Source organism: Gambusia affinis, linkage group LG03 (assembly GCF_019740435.1).
Source record: "Gambusia affinis linkage group LG03, SWU_Gaff_1.0, whole genome shotgun sequence".
In the NCBI taxonomy this organism is placed as follows: Eukaryota; Metazoa; Chordata; class Actinopteri; order Cyprinodontiformes; family Poeciliidae; genus Gambusia; species Gambusia affinis.
Genome location: NC_057870.1, coordinates 7,375,791 through 7,399,579, shown reverse-complemented (window position 1 = coordinate 7,399,579; position 23,789 = coordinate 7,375,791). Strand labels below are relative to the sequence as shown.

General features: G+C 42.4%; 1 protein-coding gene across 3 annotated transcripts in view; it reads left to right on the top strand.

The window, feature by feature from the left end:
* si:ch73-138n13.1 (titin homolog) overlaps positions 1 to 23,789 on the top strand; it is a 32,609-nt gene that overhangs the window by 2,469 nt on the left and 6,351 nt on the right. For all 3 annotated transcript variants that reach the window (XM_044111701.1, XM_044111700.1, XM_044111702.1), the window contains exons 2-7: positions 1,989 to 2,082; positions 3,874 to 5,088; positions 5,225 to 5,297; positions 6,193 to 9,114; positions 9,774 to 9,896; positions 23,293 to 23,393. In XM_044111701.1, the coding sequence (XP_043967636.1) occupies positions 3,875 to 5,088; positions 5,225 to 5,297; positions 6,193 to 9,114; positions 9,774 to 9,896; positions 23,293 to 23,393 (4,433 nt within the window). In that variant the 5' untranslated portion in view covers positions 1,989 to 2,082; position 3,874. The remainder of the gene's footprint in view (positions 1 to 1,988; positions 2,083 to 3,873; positions 5,089 to 5,224; positions 5,298 to 6,192; positions 9,115 to 9,773; positions 9,897 to 23,292; positions 23,394 to 23,789) is intronic.

Here is a 23,789-nt window from a genome sequence, read left to right as displayed (position 1 = left end):
TATGAACCCGGGGAAGTAAAACTGTACAACCTGAGGAGTTTTGACTAAAACATATTTGCAGACAAAGGTGTTTTATTTCAAATGCAAAATGTGTACAAATGCTTTACAGTTTTTGACTTGGTTACTTCTCTGCAAATCTATTTCTTTTTTTCACCAAATGACCGTTTTTTTTGGAGTCTGCATACTCCAGTTAACAATCTCCAGGATCTAATCTGCCGCATAAATCAATATTAATCAGTTAAATCATCTCTGCAAGTCATTGTATTTATAATATAAGTTTTCTCACATTGCAAAGAAGCGTCATGTTTACGCCACCGGATATTCCAAGGTGAAAACTTTGCCACTGTAGACCCAAGTATTTGTTTTGTCATTGCAATTCATATTGTTAGTAGGGCTGCAAGTAGCGATTGTTTTAGTTATCAATTAATCTATTGATTACTGTGAAGATTAATCAGATAAAAAAAAAAAAATGGCACAGATTTTTCATTTACGTACTTAAGCCCTTTTTATACAATATTAGAAATACATTAAAAGATGAAAATAACCAGAGGATTTGGCTCCTTTTTTAAATAAGAAAATAAACATTTTAGTGCCTACGATGCGATACCAGGCAGCATTCCTTTAGTGAATTTGAAGCTAAAATGTTAGTTTTAGTTTTCGACTAAACGGCGTTTTAATCTTCAATATAGAAGGCATGTTGTTGTTTTTTTTTTGTTGTTTTTTTTTGTAGAGTTTTGGATTATTTGTTGCTCTGAAAAGGTTTTTCTTTTCACCAAATGGCCCTCATTGAGTTTGCAAACTCCTGGTAGCGATTCAACGATTACTCAGTCAATTGAAAACTATTCAAATAATCGATGAATCACAATTAATCTAATTAATCACGATTGAACAGATTAATAATTTCAACCTTAATCTTACAGGTCTAATCTAATCGCCTGTACCCTAATCTGTACAGACAAATGGCAGCCGCCATCTTTATTAGTCCTGATGGATGTTTCGTTATTAAACCTGATGCTTGGTCAGCTTCTGAAACTCTTTCAACATAAACGTCTGAGGGAAATTCCTTTGAATAAACCGGCTGAGCCACGTTACTGACTTGACATCCTTTGGTGTCAAAACAAAGCAGAGTCCCTGCAGGTTTACCCTGTGGCCCACTGGCCCGCAGGAACTGCCTGCTAAATACCAAAATGCATTTCTGATCTCCCTCAAACTTAATGGCAGATATGTAGATGAAACTGACTTTTATTAAAAAAAACAACAAAAAAACAAAACAAGTTTGTTACTTTTATTTTGTCATCTGCAGGTTTCAGTCATGGCTTGTGCGCAGACTAGTTGTCTCAGCCTACGTAAGACTGATCTAATCCCTGCTGGGCTGCCCGACCCCACCATCACAGTAAATGTTTAGCATTCCACCCTGGCAGAGGCGTTTCCTGTCAACATGAAAAAGTTACACTTTTTAAACAAAATAAATAAAACTTTGTAAACGTCTTTTTTTCCACGGTGCTTTCTCAGCATTGCTCTCTTTTCCTCCTTCCTCGTGTCATTACTGACTCAGCAAAATAAAGGGAGTGTTAATTCCACTTCTGATAACCCGCAGATTGATTTTGCATAGACGGACACGGGGTAAAAAAAAAAAAAAAAGCTCGGGGTATTAGGAGTAGCGATCCAGGCGTTGATGCAAATATATGTACTGCAGAAAATCAACGGAAAGCCGTGTGGAGTTTGTGAGTTTCCTGGAGCACTCTGCCGTATTTTTACATCCCAACACAGTTTGCCACAGTCGACTCAAATGCATAGGCGTGACTGTGTTTAGTCAAGTCTGTGTGAGTGTGCGTTTTGTCATCTATTTGCTTCAGTAAGGAAGGCGTGAGAACACCACAGTGACGCCACAGATCCTTTTGTGGCTCTGCAGTGATTTTGTTTTTTGTTCCTACTTTGCTGTCTTTAACTAATGAAAAGCTTTTGTGTGCCTGTGTATTTCTCTTAAGCATCTTCAACCCAGTCCCCCTTGTGTGCTATGACATCGTGGCTTGGCTACAACAAAGGCCCAAGCTCTTCCGCAGACGGTTAACATCTGCCAAGGTAGGAGCCCGTGGTGGGATTATTTGTCGCAACTCAAAGAATCTACCAAGTCTGTGCCACAAAGTCAACGAGCGCAGGAACATGTGGAACGCGTTATCAGACGTCAGAGCCTCTTAAAGGGACGGGTAACGATTTCAGTTTTGGCTGAAGTCGTCACTCTGGCGATGGTAGATGAATTATATTTAATCATTAATTTCAGTTATCTAATTGCTTCATTATCCTCAAATAAGGGTCAAAGGTCTAAAGTTAATAAATGGCAGAGCTGGATTGTTCCCGGCAGCCTGCTAAAAGTTTTCCTCATTCGACGTAGACGGCTCGACACGCCGGAGTTACAAGGAAAGTAAACGGTGACGTTGTACCGCGGTCCAACCCCCGCCTGTCCCGGGATTCACCTCAGAGACGTGCGGTCGTTACTTGTGATCGTTGCTACACCAGTAATTCCAGCTCTGTGCTGCGGGTTTTTATTTTTTTATTTATTTATTTTTTTTGCTTTTCTAGTCAAACAACAATAAGAATATGTTTGAAAAAACAAAACAGAGGGACTTAGTTTCTGGATGTGTGTGTGTACATGTATCGGTAACAAAGTAGTACAGATCCCATGTTAGGGTGTGCAGTCAGGCAAGAAAATAAATAAATAAAAATGCACAAGTTACAAGTAATCGTTATTAACCTTTGACTGTTTTCTGGTCTTGGTTTTTTTTTTTTTAAAAAAAAGCTGGAACATTTTCTGTCATACCATTTGTAAGATTTGTAACCTTTTTTTAATAAAATGCCTGAGAGAATTTTGCCACACTAGTGTCACTCCTCTATTCATCTTTCACTTGTAAAGAAAGTCATTGTTTAAAAGCCAGAAGGAGTGTCCTCCTGCTTTCGTTAATGTAATGGGTTTTTTTCACTACAGTCGGCAAGACGAGCAGTAGACTCCAGAGTAGCCAACCACGTCAATAATCCAGTTCATAGAATCTATTAATTCTTGACTACGTTTTGGAAAAAGAAAAAAAAAAACCTATTGTTTGAATGTTGCTGTAGGGTTTAGTGTCTCTTAGTGTGTCATTATCTAAGGACATTGCATACAGGTACAGCCTGTTTAGAGTTATTTAAAGGAGTGTTTGATAAATTCACTGTTTTTAAAAATTTAATCTAAAGTCTACTGCCTAATCAAATATAAGGTGATTGTTTTTCCACTTCATAAATTGGCTCTCCTGGCTATAAAAATAGTAAATAAATAAATAAATAGTAAACCTTCCACTTTACTGCTGATAAAGATGTGTAAAACAAACCTCTTAAAAAATTACTACTTGTCATGAAAACATGACGACTTTCACTGTTTGCTTTAGCTCTGATCAGTGAAATTAGGATAAGTTTTCATAATATTCCCTTTTTTCATCTGCCAAGACCAAGATCTTCAACACTATTAGATAAGACGATATAAGAACATTGTTTAAATAATTTTCTTAACTTCTGGGTTATTTAAAAATAACCCAGAAACAAACATGTTTCTGAACAGACAATCTCCAACGAATAAACAGAGCACATTTTAATTGCACTCCATTTTAGTAATTTTACATTCTTTACTGACCCTAAAAATAACTGTTTTCCAGTCAGTTGCAACATTCACACCAAATAATTTAGCAGCTAGAGTAGCATTTACTGGCAGATAATAGACTATTGGCAACTCTGACACAAGGAAGCATATTAGCACTTGGTAGCATTTGAAGATTGATTATTGTGCGATTTAGAGATATTAAGAAGTTAAAAAAATCCTTTTCTTTTTGTGTATTTGTTGTAAAGGATGGCTGCTCAGGTGGAGGTTCAGACCGGTGAGGTCGGGGGTACCGGGGCAGGAGGACGACTCCACCTCAGTCCCTTGACTGACGCCAGCAATAAGAACGTCATTGAGATGCCGTCTGTCTCGTTGGAATCCAACAAACCTGCCCCAAACCCTAAGCCTCGGCTCACGCCCAAGCCATTTGCCGTGGAGAAAAACCCCACCATTAAGCCCATACTTGCCCCCAAACCCCGCCCAGAGCCCACTCGCATTTCTGGGTCCAAACCAGATCTGTCAAACACACCGAAACCAACAGCGAGGCTAGTGTCCACCAACCCCGATCGTCCTGCTGCTACTTCCTTCAGAACACCGAATTCATTGAAAACTGGCCAGACAACCAAGCCTGTGATCCAGCCTTTTAAACTGGTCCCTCCTCTTGATCCCGTGGAGCCCAGTAAATCAAGCCGCCCCATCCCGACCGTGAGGCAAAAACCTGTTGCGTCAAACTTGGCCTATTCCAAGAGCCTTAAAACATATTCGGCAGCTGAGTGGTCTGGAACCACTTCAGTCAAAAATAAGAGTGGTGAGAGTAAGGAAGGATCTATGACCAGAGCTAAATCGATGGAGTTTCTTGCTGCAACAGGGCACGATGAAGAAGCAAAAAACAAATCTCCTCCTGAAGCAGCCGTGCAACTGCGAACGCAGCCCAGGAGACCCAGACCCGTTTCGGCTATTTTTTCTGCTGCACCTGCTAAAACTGAGACACCCGTCCCTGCTCCTCGCTGGGCGGTGAGGCGACCGCTTTCAGCCGATCTCACGTCTAAGTTTGAGTCTATCGGTCTGTCTCTGCACCAGAAAAGCCCCAAAGCGAACACTCCACCGGATCAGGACCAAGAACAAGAGAAAACTCCTCCCAGCGCAACATCAGACACTGCTGACAGCGTTGCTGATCAAACTCACTCTGAGCAAAAAGCGGAAGAAACTGCTGCAAAGGACGGTGAGGACGTTAAGCCGGTGGCGAGCATCAAGTCTCGGATAAGTCTCCTCCTCGATGCATCATCCTCTCCAGGAACGGCGGCTGATCCACTCTCTCCGGTGCAGCCGGTTCCGGAGGCGGAATCGTCCGTGGACGTGAAGCAGCTCATCAAGCAACTGACCGTGGATACCACTTCGAGTCCGATCCCCGCCGTGAAGCCGGTGTTGAAGCCCCGCCCGTTGCCTCTGGATCTCACCAAAAAGTAAGGGCTCCGCTTATTCTCTTTCATCTGCTTGTTTCTGTTCAGTGGTTTTGTTTTTGTTCTTTTTTGTGTGTGTCTTGGTGCACGAGTTCCATTGTCATGCATGCTTTTGTCTCGTATGATGTATGTTCATCAGGTTTTCATCCGAGCGCTCACCAGACCCTGAGGCAGCGGATCGACATGACATCAGCAAAGAGTCTCAGAGAGGGGTAAGAGAGGGGCCGAGCTTTGCCGCATCGGGGTTCTCGTTTTGTCCGATGTACTTTTAGCAGACAAATGAGAACAGCAGTGAGAGGTGATTTTACACCTCAGTTTTAGGAAACGCTTTTAGAGCATCTTGTGTGAAGAATGTAAAGGAATGGAGGAAATGGCAGGATAAAGGGTTTACCATTTGAAATTTGGACATGCAGTTGAGGTCAGGAACTTTAACACACTCGCAATGACACAAATGTCATAATATTTTGATTGCTCTTTGCCCCAGGGTAAATGATCATACAATATGTGGTGCACAAGTTTGAATTTATTGCCTGTTTTCATGACCACGCCCATTGCATTAGCCCATATTCAGAACATTTGCAAAGTCCAAGGAACTCCTTTGAGATCTGAATAAACCCCACAGTTGATATTGATTTGCACCTAGGATCAGGAATGATTTCTAAGAACTGACAGATTTCTATGTGCATTCTTTCCTTCACGTGTTCAACAAATTCCCCCAGAGCTTTACTTTTATTCTCGTAACAATGTTCATATCTGATAATAGCGATTGCAACAATTGTAGGTCATAAATCGATGGAAAAACAGGTTAAACCTAAGACATCTAAATTTAATTCTTCCCCGTAAAAGTTAGTGGTGGAAGGTCATTTTAATAAGGCTTGGCTGCAGTTTCAGCGACTCATCCACTGTTGATAAGTTTACATACGTAAAGGTGGGTTAAACACTTGACCTCCTATGTTGCATCTTGTTCTGCTTGTCGTGTTCATTTCCTGGTTTAATGCTTGTTAAAGCTCCATTGTAGAGTTGTGTTTAAACCGTCTCTTCTTCCTTTGTAAAGACTTTTGCAATACGGTTCGACTAACTTGTGTGGGTCTTCTCTCGTCCTCCCAGGCCGAGGAATCAACAACCACCCCCAATGACCACAAAACGTTCCTGGATTTCAAGGGTTCCCCATTAGAGTCCAGAAAGGAACTCCCACCTGAAGGGTCGGAAGCAGGACTGCCGTGGGCTCATCCTAAGGAAAGCGGTTCTGGTGCCAAGTTGCACACAGTGCGAGCTTCCTTGTTTGAGAACATTGTGGAGAGGCAGAGTGTGTTCCTGATGGACCAGGATGAATCACCCAAGGATGGCGGTGTGTTCTTCACGAGAGGAAATGAGGAGGAGGAGGAGGAGGAGGATGGATCCCTCGTTACAGCCACCTACAGGGAACCCGTGTCCCCCTCGGATCCGTTCCGGGTCTCGCACGCCTTCGACACTATCCAGGCGGCTGAAGAGAACCGAGCAGTGAGCGAGAGCGTCCCGGCGGCCCAGTGGGAAGACAAGGCCATGACTCTCCGCACCAGGCGCTCGGAACGAGCCAGGCCGGCCGTTCAGAGGGCCGACCCCTCGCCGCGGTACCTCAGAGTGGGGGCTTTGCACAAGTGGACCACTACCAGTTTCGATCAGGGGGAAGGTTCGCATAAAGGGATCTCGCAGGAATCGGAAAGCGAGGGGCAAGCGGGTTCGGAGAAAGACCAGGATGCAGCCGCCCCTAAACGTTTAAAAATGCTGCAGGGAGAAGAGCCGCAGAAACTCAAGGCCACCTACTTCGCTTTGACTGGACATATGCAAGATACAGCATCTCTCGGAGAGGTGGGATCAAGCCTCGCTGGTGCCAATCTGCACTTCAATGATCTACCTGTGAGATCAGCTCTGGGGGGCTCACAGGGACAAATCTATTCAGCCAGGAGGAACCCTTCTCTAGAAGAAGCGTTTGGGCAAATCTCCCCCACTCAAGAGAAGTTTGATGAAGTAATGCAGAGGAATACCGTCCCGTCCATGGAGATCAACTCCCAGATGGAGGAACAAACCAAAGCAGATGTAATGGAATTAAAAAAGACAAAAGAGCCACAGAGGAGAGAAAGACACCTGGATAAGATGAATGAGCACGAGGAGCAAGCACAAGTAGACTTCGAAAGAATGAAGGAGTTGGAGAGACAGCGAGAGTTCGAACGACAAAGGCAAAAAGTGTTTGAAAAGGAGAAGAGAGAACGTGAGGAAATGCGGCAAAGACAAAAACTCGAGATGGAGAAACAGAAACGGCAAGAACTGGAGAGGGAGCGACAGCGGCAAATCCAGAAAGAAAAACGAGAACAAGAGAGGCAGAAAGAGATGGAGATGCAACAGCTCGTTCAGTTGGAGAGGCAGAGTCTTAGAGAAAAGGCTGAGAAGGAGGCCGAAAAATTGAAACAGATGGCGCTAGAGCAGGAAGTAAAAGAGCTTGAGAAAAGAGCTGAACAAAAGGAGAGGGAGATGGAGATGCAAAGGGAGAGAGAGCTGGAAAAACAGAGACAAAGGGAGATGGAAAAGGAGAAGAAACAGCAAGACTTGGAGAGACAGCAGTTGGAGAAAGAAAGACTGAGAAAAGAACAGGAGAACGAAAGGAAAGATGAGTTAGAAAAACTCAAAGAGATGGAGAGACAGCAGCTAGTTGAGCTAGAGAAGCAGAGATCAAGAGAGAGGGCAGAAAAAGAAGCAGAGAGATTAAAACAGATGGCTCTGGAGCAGGAAAGTTTGAGAATAAGAGAGCTTGAAAAAGAGAAAGAAAGACAGCGTGAGTTGGAGATTCAGATGGAAAAGGAGAGGGAGTTGGAGAAAAACAGGCAGAAACAGCTGGACATGGAGAGAGAGCAGTTGGAGAATGAGAGGCTGAAACGAGAACAGGAAAGGAAGAGGAAGGAGGAGTTCGAAAGGCTCAAAGAGATGGAGAGACAGCAGCTAGTTGAGCTGGAGAAGCAGAGACTGAGAGAAAAGGAAGAGAAAGAGGCCGAAAAATTAAGACAGATGGCTTTGGAGCAGGAAGTGTTGAAGATAAAAGAGCTTGAGAAGGAAAGAGTGAAACAGAGGGAGTTGGAGATCGAGACGAGAGAGAGGGAGAAACGGAGGCAGAGGGAGGTGGAGAAGGAGAAGCAGAGGCAGCTGGACCTCGAGAAGCAGCAGTTCGAGAATGAGCGGCTGAGACGAGAACAGGAGAAGGACCGGCAGAGGAAGGAGCTGGAGATGGAGAAACATAAAGCAAAGGAAAAGCTGGAAAAGGTGGAGGCGGAGAAAATGAGGCACATAGCCAAGCAACAAGAATTGGAGAGGCAGCGACTGAAGGAGAAGCAGAAGAAGGAGGAGCAGGAGAGGCTGTGGTTGGAGTCGTCCACTCTGAGACCCAAAGTTCTGAACCTGGACTCTGTCCTCAGAAGTGACCTGCCATCTCTGGCGTCTCCCCAGCACGGCGACGCCTCACCACGATGGAGGGAGCCATATAAACCTGTGATTCTTGACATCGACTCCTTTACATCTCACGCTCAAGGCTCACCGGGCAAAGACTCGCTTCCTGCTTCTGGTATTCCGGGACTAGATGCTGAGTTTGGGGTTCGGTTGCAGCCCATGGCCGAAAGAGACGTCAGCTGGAAAGTTCCGGCGCAGACTTCAGCAAGTTTCTCGAGTCCGGTGTGGACAATGTCCCCTCAGGATCCGTGGGAGCTGCGTCCTGTTGAGATGTCGGTGGACAAACCAGCGATGGAACCCAAGAGAGTGTCCAACAAGCTCAGCCCAGAACTCAAACAAGAGCAGAGGCATCCCAGCCCACAACAGCACAGGCCCGCTTTTCTGGATGAGCCTCTCTTCTTGTCTCCTCTTTCAGGGAAAGAGCAACAATCGAGGAACTCTCTTCATGAACTTTCCCACAGTAGCTTCGGAGAGCAGATCTGGATCCCAAGAGAGCCCCAGCCTCCAAAAGAAAGGAGAGACGCCCACGGCCACAGGAGATCCCACGGATCCCAGGTGAGAGAGACTAATCTGATCAGGCAGTGGCTGCAGATGCAAGGTTTCTCCCAGAAAACTCGCTAAGCCCGGTGGTTGGACGCTAGGACGGTCATTCATCCGGCAGCCCGTTGTGTTTTTGAACTAAAAAAATAGTTGACAGAAAATTTGAAAATATCATTTTATAATTGTGTGTTATTCACACCTGAACGCAGACTATAAAGTCTTAAAAAATGTACACATATCAAAAAGATATAAATAAATAAGCAATGCTTAGCCTGGTGGGGCACAAATAAAGCCTGGTGGCCCGTCAGGCTTATAATTCACTGAGATGGAAGCTTTGAGAGTCATTTTTGGGGTGAAATTCACTCAAATTTAAGTCGATGGCAAATTGATCTGTATCATACATTTGATCTCCAAGGCAATAGATCATAACGTAACATCCCTGTTCTTAGGTTGTTTCCCAAGACTCTTAAATTTGGGTTTTCATTAGCTATGACCTTCAATATTAACAGGAATAAATACTTGAAATATTCCACTTTGTGTGTGTAATGATTCAGACTTATTGAATAAAACATTTTGAATTTCTGCAATAAACCAGCTTTTTAATAAAAAGTTTTGTTCTTTGGAGCATCAAAGATGACTTCAGGCCTTAACTGTAGTCCTTGTTTGTCTGCCAGGAGCTGAATCGGATGCGCTCTCGGAGCATGTCGAGGAGATCGGCTCCTTCCAGCAGCGCCGTGGAGGGAAGTCTCAGGATGAGGAGTCGCAGCGCCCACCGAGAGCTGGACCATCACAGTTCGGTGAGTACGGCTGAATTTAAAAACGAACGTATTTGAATGTGAACACCGTCTCAAAGATCACTATTTTTAGCTCACCAGATGTGAGCAATGCTTTTTTTGTTTGTTTAGTACAGTGTACCTTTGTGCTGTCTGAACACTAAAGGCAATAGTCAATGGAGGTTAATTGCTGCTGAAATTTGCCGAATCGATGACTAACGTCGCAGGCATCGCCTGCGCCTGTGAGCCATTATGGTGTTTGCAAAAGTGGGTCAGGCGCACGCAGCAGCCTGTTCCTCCAGACTGAAACAAATGATTATTAGCCGTATGTTATCAGCGCTAATTTATCAGGAAACTGTCTGCAAACCTTTTGAAGAGAAACGGCCAGTCACGATCATGTGTCCTAAACACTTTGGTGTGAGTGTGTTCCTCTTCTGGTTCCACCTGTTTGACATCAAACCCTGTAGCTGCTGCTTTTTTTTTTTTTTTTTTTTTTGTCCTTATTTAGGTGTCGGATGAGTAAACAATAGCTGCTCAGTTGGAGCTGTTCTCATTACCTGCACACACGTATCAGTCGATTGAAGCCTGCAGAGTGGTAACCGCCCGTAGGTGGGTGGGTTTAGTTTTGCTCTTTGATATGGACACTGTGATCGTAGACTCAGAATGAGGGCCTCTCATGTACTGAGTTGCACAATGACACACAGCTGCGATCCAGAGCTCTGATCAAGTCAACAGCACCATCTAGTGGTTGTGGTGGGATTAAGACTTTATTGTAATTGAGTTACAGGAATTTAGTTAAACAGATTGTGTTGCTTGAATATTACTAACTGTTGAACAAAGAAAATATATTTATTTTTATCTGGTGTATTTTAGCTGCATTAAAGGGATTTCTGGAGATGCCCCTGTCAGTCAGACCAAAATCTGAAAATAGATATGATCAGATATGATTTCTAAAAACCAAAGAATTAGATCAGATTAAAGTGCAGATAAAGGCAAAGGACAAAATGCTTTGATGCGTCTAATAACTTTATTTTCTTTGTGTTTTGCTGGGTTTAACACTACAGTCTCTACTGAAGAACCTGCAGTTTTACTCTTTTGTTTTCTTTCTGGTTTTTTTTTAATCAATACCGGACGTCTGTATTTATCACAGAGTACTACAAAAAAAAAATAATAATTACAAGAATAAAGTCTTAATACTACGAGAATAAGTAGCATTGAAACAACATGAGAGTAAACATGCATTAAGTAATATGAGGAAAAAAGGTTATAGTAATACAAGAATAAACTCATAATATTATTCAGGTAAGTCGTAATATATTGGTAGAATAAGTTCTGCTAATGAAGTATTTTTTAAAGACACCTTCACAAAAAACTATAAATGAATGGATGTATATTGTCTTCTGATGTTATACGTAAGCATTGGTTTTACAAATGGGACGTATTTAATCTTTTAACACTTCAGCATCAAATTACTATCAGGACTATGAAATGATTGTGCAGACTACCGCGTTTATTTTGAATAAAACTAAACAAGCTAGTTACATCAGAACTTGATAACTATATCCAAGCTTTGCTCTTATTAAAGCACAACTTTTTTCTAGTCATTTTAACAAGTTTTTTCTGTCTTTATTCTGAAAATATTATACCTTGTTTGTTGTATTATGACTTTATTCTCGTAGTTTCAACAAAACAAAGACTAAATCTGGCCCTAATCTTCCATTGTAAATATCAGCCAGGAAAGACTGATCAGTGGCTTTTTTGTTTGTTTTTTTTTAAAAAAACAAGCTCTTATTGACTTTTTCCAAACCCCACATTTGGCATATTTATTAGCTCCTATTATATATATTTTTTATTTTATTTTTTTCCCCACCAGGGGGTCTCTTGTGGCTCTAGTGTCCCTTATATGACAGTAGGCTGACAGGAAGGGGGGAAGCAGATGGGGGAGACATGTGGCAAATGTCGGCCAGGTCCGGGAATCGAACCCGCGACGGCCGCGTCGAGGACTGAAGGCCTCCAAATGTGGGTTACGCTGTCCCCTACGTCACCACAGCACGCCCCCCTATTATATATTATAAATCTTATTTTTACTAGCATTACTAGTGATATTATCGCCCATCAGGTCGGATGATTTTTTTTTTTTTTTTTAAATGATGTAGTCAGACGGGTTGCATGGTGACATCAGCTCTTTAAGTGTGGGTGCCTGAAGCTGGGAGTGTGGCAGAGCAGACATGGACTCTGTGCTGAGAGCCCTCCTGTACGTGTGGTCATGCTGTCTGAGTCCGTGGTCCGTCTGGGTAAGTCGCTGATCACTTCTCTTCTCAAAGGGGCTTCACTGAACACATTTACACACTGGAAACTACCCTAAATGTGTGATGGCTGCATCGTATTGCTGGTGTTTGTGGCTGAGATTGTGGCTGAGATTGTGCTGAGTGTTGAGGTCAGAAGACTGAAAGCAGTGAGAGCAGCTGTGAGTCACCGCCAAGTGGATGATGTCAGCAGGAGGACGAGAAACACTGAAACTGAAAGTTGGTTGTGGGGATGTTACGCCCGAAGAAGTTTCATATTTAAACTAGAAATTTTTGCTCATCTGCCATTTAATTCTAATACATGAATCAGAGATGCTCTGATCACAATGTTGTGGCTGACTTTTTTTAAAAATGTTTTATTCTGTAAAGCTTTATGTTGTTTATGATAATCGCTGGATTCCCGTGCAGTCTTGAAAGCTATAGAGGTATTTTTTGTTGTTGTTGTTTTTTTGTTTTCCTTCTTTGGAAATGTGTGGAAAAAGAAAATCTGAATTGGAAATATTAGATTTTCCAGACTTTTTTCCTTATTCTTTTGTCTCAAAGAAACATACCAAAGGTATGGCCTGAAAAAAAAATGAAAGATACATTTATATATTGAAACTTAGTTTCTTTGTCCAACGTGTTAACCAGAAATAAATGCACACTCATCTAGCAATGAACGTTATTTTACTATTTTTGTCTTTGACCTGTTAACGATGATTAATGTGTTAACCATTGTTAACAGGTCAAAAATAATTTAAACGATGGTTAACATGTTAGTGATTAACAGTGATTAATACTAATTAATTAGCACTGCCACCAATTAGCAGTGCTAATTAAAGGAGGCCATCTTTGTGTGTATATCCTAGAAAATATCTCTGATTTCCAAGTTCAAAAGGATGTAGCAGAAGAGTTTTGCTGTGACGTATTCAGCCTTCCTGTTACCTGACTTGTCTTGATTTCTCTCACCCTGAAGAAACCACAAACATGTTATAAGATTTTCCTTTCCTTTTTTCCATTTTCAATTCCTTTTCCTCTTTCCCTTTTTCTGTTTGGACCTTTTTCCCTCTTTTTAAAGCTAACTTTTAGCTGTAGCTCTTTTTAAAAGTTGTTTCTAACTATTCTTCACTTGGTCAACAGCATCCACACTGAAGAGTGTTGTTGTTTGCAGGACATGATGATCTCTTACTATGGTGTGTTCACTGATAAGGGAAAAACATTTTAGTTAGATTTATTAGTGTCTTACTCACCGATCCTTTGATAGAACTGATCCAGTTGGAAATCAACTAGTTCTGGTCACCAGTTAATTTGTTAGCGCCTCTTTAATATGAGATGAAGTGAAAGAGAAAATCTCCTTGTCATGTATTTGTAGCTGTTTCTAAAAAATTAGTTTAGATTCTTCAATTAGTTAACAACCCCTGTTCTTTCTTTATAAGTGAAGTTCTCAGGTTAACGATTAAAACATTCAACATTTCTTTTTATATTAAAAAAGAACGAGTGAAACACAAAATAGGAAATATTTGTATTATTTTGACTTTATATTTATTGGTAGTGTTTTGCTTTACAGTTGTGACAGTAAAAAAAAAAAACAGTAAAAATGTTGGTTATAAAAGCAGTTATGCAGCTATTGGAGCTGTTAGTTTATGTTTTTTGTAAACTGAGAACCATTACAGGTCACTTTCTTGAAGCAAAGCACTTCAGAGAAATCTGATTTCCTGTAGAGGGCATATGTCGAGCTTTCAGAAGCCTTGCTGCTCCCGTTTGTTCAGAGGTTAACTCTGTTAGGTGGACTCGCCCTCTCTGGTATTATGCACCGCAGAAGCCAGCAGCTCATTGGCAGATGCTCCCTGTCGGATGTTTGCATGAGTTTTGACTCCAACTCGCGAGTTAAACAAACATTACTTGCCCTTGGCGATCTTGCCTTTTGTCTGTGTTGTGCTGTCAAACTGGTTGAGCAAAAAGACAAAGAAAAGAAAATCAAATCTCCTTTTCATTTTTCACTTTTCAATCTCTTGACTTCATTCTTCATATTTTCTTTTAGTGATCAGGTTTTACCGCTATTCCTTTTTTTAACGTACTTTGTCCTCTGCTTTCTAATGTTGCTATTATGAAGACACATGTAGATCGTTATCTCTATGTGTGGCTGTTTCCCTTCATTTGACTGCTGCTGAACCCAAGTGGAGTGGCTGAGCACCGCAGAACATACATCACCTCCTCCTCCCCCTCCTGCTCTGAATCAAGAACCTCCCATTCTCTCCCTCTCTCGCTCTCTCTGGATCAGATCCACATTCCCTCTCTCCACCCAGTTTCTCCTTGACAGTGAGTCCTGCAACAATCGGCACAGTGAGCAGGAAACATTGATGTGTTTTTCCTCTTACCTGCCTGTACCTGCCTGCAGAGTAAGTCAAGAGGGGAGCTGAAAGAAAAAGCTGTTCTTTTTTTTTTCCCGATCGGACTTCAACTCCGTTTGCACTCTTTCCTGCTTTACCCGCAGTGGATGCCCTCTGGTTTTCCCCCTGTGGAATACGAATGACTACAGCAGCTTTTCCTTTCGCCACCAGCTGCCTTGCTCGGTTTCTCTACGCAGCTTACATTAGCACTTTGAGGGTGTAGCCTTGCCTATTGGACAGATTTTTCATCTTTGACTTTTTTGTGGGGATAAATAGATCAATATAACCTCTGGGCAATCATTTGATCAGTTGAAATTAAGAGCAGTCGCAGCTGCAGGATCTTTACGGTTGTTACAGGGAGTTCAGTCAAAGAAAAAGAATCTATCTGACAATGCCTCGGTAGTTTACTTTGCGTATTGAAGTCGTGTCTTAGAAACCTGTTGGGCGACGTTGAAGCAGTTGTTCCAGGGCGATCCCACAGAGTGGTGCCCTTCATAACCACTTCAAAGTTCTGGCCCTGTCCAACCTCTGCATGCTCATCTGGGTGCTGTGCCAAGCACATCATACCGAGCGTCGAAATAGACGTTAGAGAACTCTGCAAATTCACTCGGGGCAGACGGCGAGGAGCCTGGACAGCGATGAGTTGAAACTGGAGTCCTGATGGCTCCGGTGGGACTAGACTGTGAAGAGGCCTCGTAGAAGTCAAACAGGGGAGTGTCTCAACCCTGCAACCGTCACGGACCGACTCGCTTTATCTCTGCTGCATCCCCACTCGCCAGACGAGCCCTCTTGTCGTTCCGTCACCTTCCCCTCTGCTGCAGTGTCAACCCTGCAACATGCGTCAGTGAGTGCCTAGGACACCGTCCGTCGGACTGCCGTCTCCTCAGCGCGTCTCGGACTCTGATGAGTCACAGCTGCTGCGGCAGCAAGAGGCACGGTTCAGCTCACGGGTTCGGCTCGGACGCCGCGGGCCGTGATGGAGTATCTCGGGGACAAGCTGTCGGTGGCTCACTCTCAGGTGTCGGGATGGATGGGGAACGTTCGGCGTTCCTTTCATGGGGCGCTCAGCTTCCTCTCTGGCTCGGCGGAGAGGGGAGGCGGAGGTGAGGACTTAGCCGGGGGGTTCAAGAGGACCAACTCCCTGCGCTCTCTGGCCTCGCGTAGCAGAGAGTCCATCCGCAGGTTCTCGCTGCGCAGCCAGCAGCGTCTGTCCTTGCGCAGACGCACAGCGCCCAACACCCCAATCGCCGTAAGACCCCCACTCACTCACACACACACTCAGTTAAAACACAGAGAAGTTAACTTTTGGTTCCTGCTTACAGTAAATGCTGTGGAGAACGTCAATATGACTCAGAGCTATTTAAGTTAACGACATTTTGTCAATATGACAGCAGTTGCATATTCACAAGCTTTTTGATCTTTCACTGAGCATGCCAAGAACTTTTACATCTGCTGTGATCTACTCCACCCTTCTCCTTGTCATCACATATTTTCTTTGCATCTGCTGCTTTCACTGCCACCGCCTCTAACGAAACTTCATCTCTTTCTTACTACTTGGATTGTTGTCATACTTGCAGATAGGAATGCTCTGATTGCAGGTTTCCTGTCATTTGCTGATCATTGATTTTTAAGAAACCAACCTGCTGATTCTGATTTTGGCCAATATCAATGTTTTTGTCCTAAATGTTGCTAAATGTAGCAAGAAAGTCACTGAGTCGGCAACAGTGCTGTGACTTGTTAACTGCGAATGTGCAGTCATGACCCGGTGGGCCGGTCTATCAATCAAACCTCTCGGCCGATCACCGATCTGTCAAAATTAAGAAAATCGGGGCTGATTTATCTGCTGGCTTATTTATTGGTGCACCTCCACATACAAATGCACCGATCAGAGCTTTTTTTTTTTTGTAAAGCTCTGAACTGCTGATACCAAATGTAGTCAGTGGTGATTTTTGTTTAAAATCCGAACCTTAGTCATTCCTCCCATAAGGGTTAAAGGTTTTAACACCATCTTTAGCGTCTTATGTAAGCATTTAGCATAATTAAGCTACCACTGAGATTTCTAAAACACTGCTTTTGCCAGGTTGAAAGCAATTGTGATAATATTTACACCTTCCTGTTATTTGCAGAAGCGTCGAGTTAGTTTGCTCCTTCACCACTGAAACGTCCCAATGGCAGCCGCAAACTGATGTGTCTTTTGGCAGAAAACCACTTTTTATAAACAAACAAGCTGGTTCCATAGCAAGAAATGGACAAGAGGTTTAGCTCTCTCATTTTAAATAGTCTTCTACATCTTTTGTGTGTCTTTAGACTTCATTTTTAAGTACTTTGCTGATGCATTACATTGAGTCCTCCTTCTTTAGTAACAGTTTCCTCATGGAACAGTGGTAGTGTTTATATATGGGATGTTTATTGATTGATATATTTTTTTAGTTTATAACCAAATGGTCACCTGTTAGAGCTGGTCAAGCTAAAATATCATCCAATTTCGTCCACCCAACGATTTCTAGGTGCATCTACCGGCCCTCCAGGTCATTTTGCTTATTAGGAATTGCCTATTGATAGAAAATAGAGAATTACTAATGACAGTTTTGCTTTTATAGTTCCCAGACATATAAAATTTTGTATTTTGGGCTTTCCTTCCTTGGGTTTCATTTCAACTATTCCCTTTGACTGGTCTGTTTGGTGGTATATTTAAGTGAAACTACTGCTCTGCATAAGCTGGCACCTATTTGTTCAACTGGTGCACAACCCAGTATGACTCACAGTTCCTAAAGATAAGTGGTGTTTCCGTGGCTTAGTGTGGCTCTCAGTTATGTCTGCCGTGTCTTAGTTGGTTTTAGTCATGAGCAGCTGTTATTGTTATCTCTGGCCAAAACAGAGCTCCCCATCAGTAAGTGGATAATTTGACAGGGCCAGAGATTCAAGCAAAAAAAAAAAAAATTGCTTACTATTTGGAATGGATCCAATTGTAAGACTTGGAAGTCTTTTTCTTGTCCCATTTTCAGAGAAGTGTTTTGTTTGGTATTAATTCAAAGAAAGACCCTTTGGGTTGTAGTAGTTACACTAACATAACCCTGGGATTTTGATATATGATTGATGTGACATCTGTCTTGTTATCACACTATAAATTATCAAGTATATATGTCAGCCAAATACTTTGACATGAGATACCCAGCTTGGCATGTTGTGCTGTAGATGCATGTCTGTACAAGCGGTAGCTGGTGGAAAACTCTAATTAAAGTCATGGAGCAGAGGAAATGTAGCTCTATGTAGTACAAACAGTATTTAACCTCAAAGTGCAACTGGAAATTTGCAACAACTAATTATAGTTGGATTTAAAGGCTGTGACTGCATGTAAGGGAATGGTGTACTGTTCAGGCTAATCCTGACTATGTCACTTGTTCAGTTTTGGAGCAGGATCTGGACTTTCAGGATTGTCTGAAAGTCCAGATCCGCAATCCTTAAAAAGTCTTAAATTCATGTATCAAAAATCATGGTCTTAAAATGTCTCAATTTCTTTTTTTTTTTTAAAGTAGATTAGTCTTAACCATATTAATCACAGGACTTAAATTTGTCTGTGCAGAACTGTATAAATATTCTGTTGTTTTTTATCACAGGGCTTTTCTATCAGGCTAAAGGTTAAGTCACCCTCAGACATCTTAATTGGCTTCTGTAACTTTAACATTTGCTAACGTACCTTTGCTAGCTAGCTGGATTTTTTTTTGTCTTTCTATGTCATTGATAAGTGCTAATTTATTTCCAGTTGGTGTTATAGGTCTTAAATTTGAGTTGTTTAAATCTGCAGAAACCCTGATGTGATGTGTACTACTTAGTAAGGGTAAATAGATACATTAGCCGCAGTATCCTTAATTTTGGGAATTTGGTAATCGGTCAATATTTAAATGAGAAACCAATCTAATCAACTGATATTATCGACCTCAATAGTCGCTCCACTTTTCCAACTTTGTGACTTGCTATATTTAGCAACTTTTAAGACCAAAAACTTGGTATCTGTAGGTCAGGCAATTTGTGCAGGCCAACTAACTAAAGTTTATTAGGTACCTCATCTGTTAGCATAGCTACCTCACCATCAGGTCTTGCAGTTGTATTTGTATTCCTTGAACTTGCTCACATTTAGTCACATTAATTCACTGACCTTAAAGTAGCACATAATTGAGAAGTGTAAGAAAAATAATACTTTGTTTTCCAAATATTTCTGAACTAATCTGAAAAGTGTGGCTTCCATTTATATACAGCCTCCCTTTATTTTGATACCCATGAATAAAACCTTCCTTGACACACCCTTCCTGTTCAGGGAAAGCGTTGCTAATGTCATTAAGTATCTCATAGTTAAATTATCTGAGAACAGAAAAAGTTTGGTAAATCTGCAACGTGACAAATTTTAAGAAAAAAAAAAGCAGCTCAAGGGCTTCAAGTCCTTCTCGCAGGGCGCTCTGCCTGCGCCTGTACTGTCCTATCATAATCAATAAAGTCAGCTGCTGCCTTCAGAACCTCCAAGTGACAATAAACAACAACTTTATTGGCAAAAACATGACGAACAAATCTCAGCCTGAAGCTAATCCCGTAGTTCAGGTCACCAAAAACAAAAAACTTAAGCCCAGTCAGGTTTTTACATTCTTGCCCTCTGTTCTTCCTAGATACTTTGCTCAACCCTCAGTCCTTTCCTGCACTCACCACTTGTGCTGTTCTTTCCTTATATAACGCAGTTCAGTGTCTTAATGTAACCTCTCCTGTCATGCAGCTAGAATGTCCATTTGTTGACGTGAGATTAGCTTTAGAGGGAGCGGTTGCTTAAAAATGTGGATATTGATTACTGCACTGAGCATATTTTCCAGGTTTAGAGGAAGAGGGAATGGGGGGTGGCTCACTACAAATACAGTGATGTGGCTAAACGGCCTTTCACTACCACTTATAGGCTTGCAGTATATGAGGGTCCAATAATCTATAATCTGGAGAAACTGGCTTGATGGCTCATTTAAAGTAGCTTTGGCTGCTTCACAGAAGCATATAAACACCTTAGCAGATGTTTACAGTTTGCGTTACAAGCTCAGATTAAAAGACAACACTCTTATCTAAAGCTAACACCGCTAACAGGTGCACACACATTCCTCGACGGCGTCATGAACTGGGCCAGGCGCTTGTATCGGCGGTGCCGTTTTCGTGTCAACACATGCATCTCCCTGCCGCTCTCAGATTTAACATCACCGGTCGGGCGCTCGGCGGCAGCGCCCTTCCTTTTTAGATCAGCAGCTGCGTGTTTTCTCACTTTCTCATCGGCTCCCCTTGCAGTCGTTGGATTATCAAACAGAAGTTTCCAAGACCTTGTTCCTGCCCTTCCCTCTGCAGATTGTCAGTCGAGCCTTACCCAGTGATCGGCCCTTTCTCTCCTCCATCCTTCCATTCATCCGCTCTTTGTCGAGCCGTTTTCCTTGACACACCCTTCCTGTTCAGGGGAAGCGTTGCTAATGTTATTAAGGAAAAGCCTTCCTACTGTTAGCTGTAAGTCGTTTGCTGCTGGATATGTCGGTTCGTTGGCCTCCCAAAGTGTTTGCAGATTGTTAAATGCAATAAAAATCTTGTTTTGGGGGGAGTTTGGCTGAGCTGTGGGTGTGTAGATTAACATTGACTGCACAGAAACGGCGTCTAGTTAAAGTTCATCACTAAGGCTATTGTAAGCCCCTTTGGAGAATGACTGACAAAACGTGAAAGATTACAAATAAGCTGCTATATAATGGAGCTTCTCTCCAACATGTTCCTGCAGAGGCAGAGCCCCAACGCTAAGCTGATCAGGTATGGGTGTGCTGGGAGTGTTCAGGTTGAGTAACACAAACACACAGCAGTGGAATTTTTCTATCACTACATTTTTACGAGCTCTCATTTAAAGTTTATTTTCCACCACTGGTGGCAAACTAAAATCCTCGAAAGTATGTTCTAAAAACGAGCCAATCACACCCAGAAGCGCAGCTCTGCTGGTTTCAGAGGCGCAAATGTGAAACATCGAGCGCAAAGAAGTATTTCTGGGCTTCGTGGCGTAAAGTGATTTCACTTTGTCAGGTGTGTGTACGCCGGTGTAAATCTGTGAAGAGGAGTTCCTAACACGTTTGTTAACACCTCTGGTAAAAAAAAAATGAATAAAAATGTTTTGTTTTACTCTAGTTTCATAATGTCAAAAGAAATTAGGACATGTTTTCTCAGAGTGGGAGGAGTCGGTGGTTTATTGCCACTCTGTTTTGCACTTTTATCGTTTCCTGCCAGGAAAAGGTTTCACTGATTTAGTAGCATCCTGCGCCGCTGCTGTTTTTCTCACTATCTTTGAGCTGCTCATGCACCCTAAATTAACATTTCTCACAGTTACACGCTGCCTCACACATTCCTTCTGCTTTTTACCATCTCCCTCGCTCTTGTTTTGCAGTTTTCCTGTGTCTGTTTGCACGCTGGCAGAGAAAACAGGGCATGTATTCATGCAGCTCTCAGAAGGAGCTCACTGATCTGCAATCGGCGGCCATTTGCCCCTCCTGGTCAAGGAGGCCATGTGTGGCTGCAGATCCAGGTGTATCACCTTTCTCTGCCCAACCCTCTGGCTACATCTGAGAGCAGAGGGATTTCCTTTTGTTTCTTGCTTTCCTCTGTCTTTACGTGGGCCGGGGTTATTGGTTCAAGTATGGGCGTGGCTCCCTGAGCTCTGTTTTGGGTTTGAGACAGTATGTCCTCTGTACCAGCTTCATTAAAAGAGGCATGGTTCAGTAGGCAGCAAACACTCACCCTCCCATCTGTCTTTTTGTCCCCTCTCTGGCCTGTCTCCATTAACTCGCCCCTCTATCTATCGTTATCTGCGTTTCCTCTGCAAACTCTCCATTAGCAACATCAAGTTTACGCTGGCCACCGCAAGAGCGCCACCTTTAAACACCCTATCACTTCATTATTCAGAACTCTGTTGTTGCTTCCTTTTTTGATAGACAAACAGAAGTTTGACCTTGGTTTGGCACCAAAAATGTAAATGCCACACAAAAGATAGATTATCAACTGTGAAACTGGAATTTTGAGTTGTGTTTCTACAGATGGTCGTATGTATTGGTTCAGGTCCGTCTCGCTCGCACACCACAGCGTGAAAGATTCTTCATAATGAGTCAAATTAAAGAACATTTCTGTACCCCATGCAGCGAGCTCAGCTAAGGTTTTAAAAAGTTAATGTTTCAAAGTCTTGAATGTTTTCGTGCTGTTTTTAAAGTTTCAAGCCGATACTGTGGCTTTGAGTATCGGCAGATACCGACACTGACCCGATACAATATCAGCAGGAGTCATACATACTTTTATTACCTGTTAGAAGAGGCCTGGTGAAGTGGAATTACACAAACAGAAGAAAAGTGCTAGATACGAGCACTGCTGGATAGAAATGCTGTAGCTGAATGCTTCTGTTGGAGATTTTAGATGTAGGCCGATGCTCATTTTATGGCTCATGTCGATCTAGTATCAACATCGGATCGTGTATCTGGTAATGCAGTGTTGCAACTCCCTGTTTATTATTGCTCATTAGGAACCTAAAACAAAACGTCTAAGCATTTTATTTGCTTGCAACTTAGACAAATTTTGCTAAACATAGGGGCAGTGTAGCGCAAAGCTGAAACCTATGTCGGCCAATCACAGTCCTACAAAACAACCACAACTTCCTGTCAGGAATTGAACATGGTGCTAGCAGGTTCAGGTGTGTGAACATATACATAGGTTGGACTACATTTAAATAGCATATCATAATATAAAGTAAGACGGTGTCATTTAGAAATCATGTCAAAGTGAGTATGCGGCCATATTGGCGCATTACTGTAATGCAGAGACCCCAAATCTCCGTCTTCCCATGCACACATGCAAACACTAACACAGCGTTTTCTCAGATCGCCGCTTTAGTTGGTGTTTTCACAATAGTTTAGTTTAGTTTTCATGTTGATGAAACACCAAAACACATAAAATGTCTTCGTTTTCTCAGATATCCAAGTATTAACTGGACCTAACCTGACAGCAGTGGGATGACTGAATGTCTTATTGATTTTAAAACTATTACTTTTTTAAAATCCTGGTATATTTTTGACAAGGAGGCTATTCCTTTAAGTAACCAAATAGTATTAGTTTGTTGTACTTGTGCTACTCCATAAAAAGCAGAATGGTATGAATGTATAACAATCTGGAAATAAGTGGTGAAAAACTACTGCTGTATTATCTCCCTGTCATGAGACAATAAAATAGAGCTATTTTTAGTCAAGGTTATCATGTTGTGAGAATCTCAGGCCACGCCTTACGTAGTCCTTCAAGTCTAACAACCATGTGCCTTAAAAAAGACTCTAACTGTTTATTAAGAAAGGCTGATGACAGCTACGTTAGTCGCTGTTGGGCACATTTAAAGAGACGCAGCGGGAGCTCAAACTGACTGTCACATTTAGTTTCGCCAAGCTGCTAACCAGATCTTTGTCCGCTGTAAGTATCACTTTTTCCCACCGCACAGCAAAGCTACGTTGGCCAACAACAGCACCCGCGCCACCAGCAGTAACCAAGACAACCAACCCGTTCCGATTATTCTTGGTTCTGTTCCCAAGTCGCAGCGACGTGCCATGATGTGCTCTTCTAGAAGTCCGCCGCAGAGCCACAGGCAGTGGCTCGGATCAGAACATCCGGCTCTAGCTCTTCTTCATCCTCCCATCGCCTCATTCTTCTGTCTCTCGCTCTCGGCTCCAGGTGCAGCAGAAGCAGAGCAGCGAAACGGACTCAGGAACTCCGGTTCGCGACACAGACAGTCAATATGGGACCTGGGAAACAGAACTGCGCACTGACGACAGGTAACACACACTGTCTGTTTGGATTCACCAATACAAGTCATGGAGCAATTAATAAGCCTGTCGCCAAAATCAATTAATCACATGAGAAATTAAAATTAGCTCTACTATTTCCATTCTGATGATTTAGTATTTATTTGAAGGATTTTTTTTTTTTACATAGAGACCTTAATCCATTTTATTTGTGGTTTTTGTTGTAAGTAGTTTTTATTCTGTTTTGTTGTTGTGTTTTATTTTGGCTATTTTAAATTTCTTCCAGTTCCAGTGTTGAGGATTCTTTGCTAAATCAAAAGTTTATTGGTCTTTCAGAGGGCAAACTTGAATTATTATGACGTTGTCAATATATTACTTGAAAATGGTCTCAAAACAGCAATATTGTTTATTGCAGTAACTTCTGGA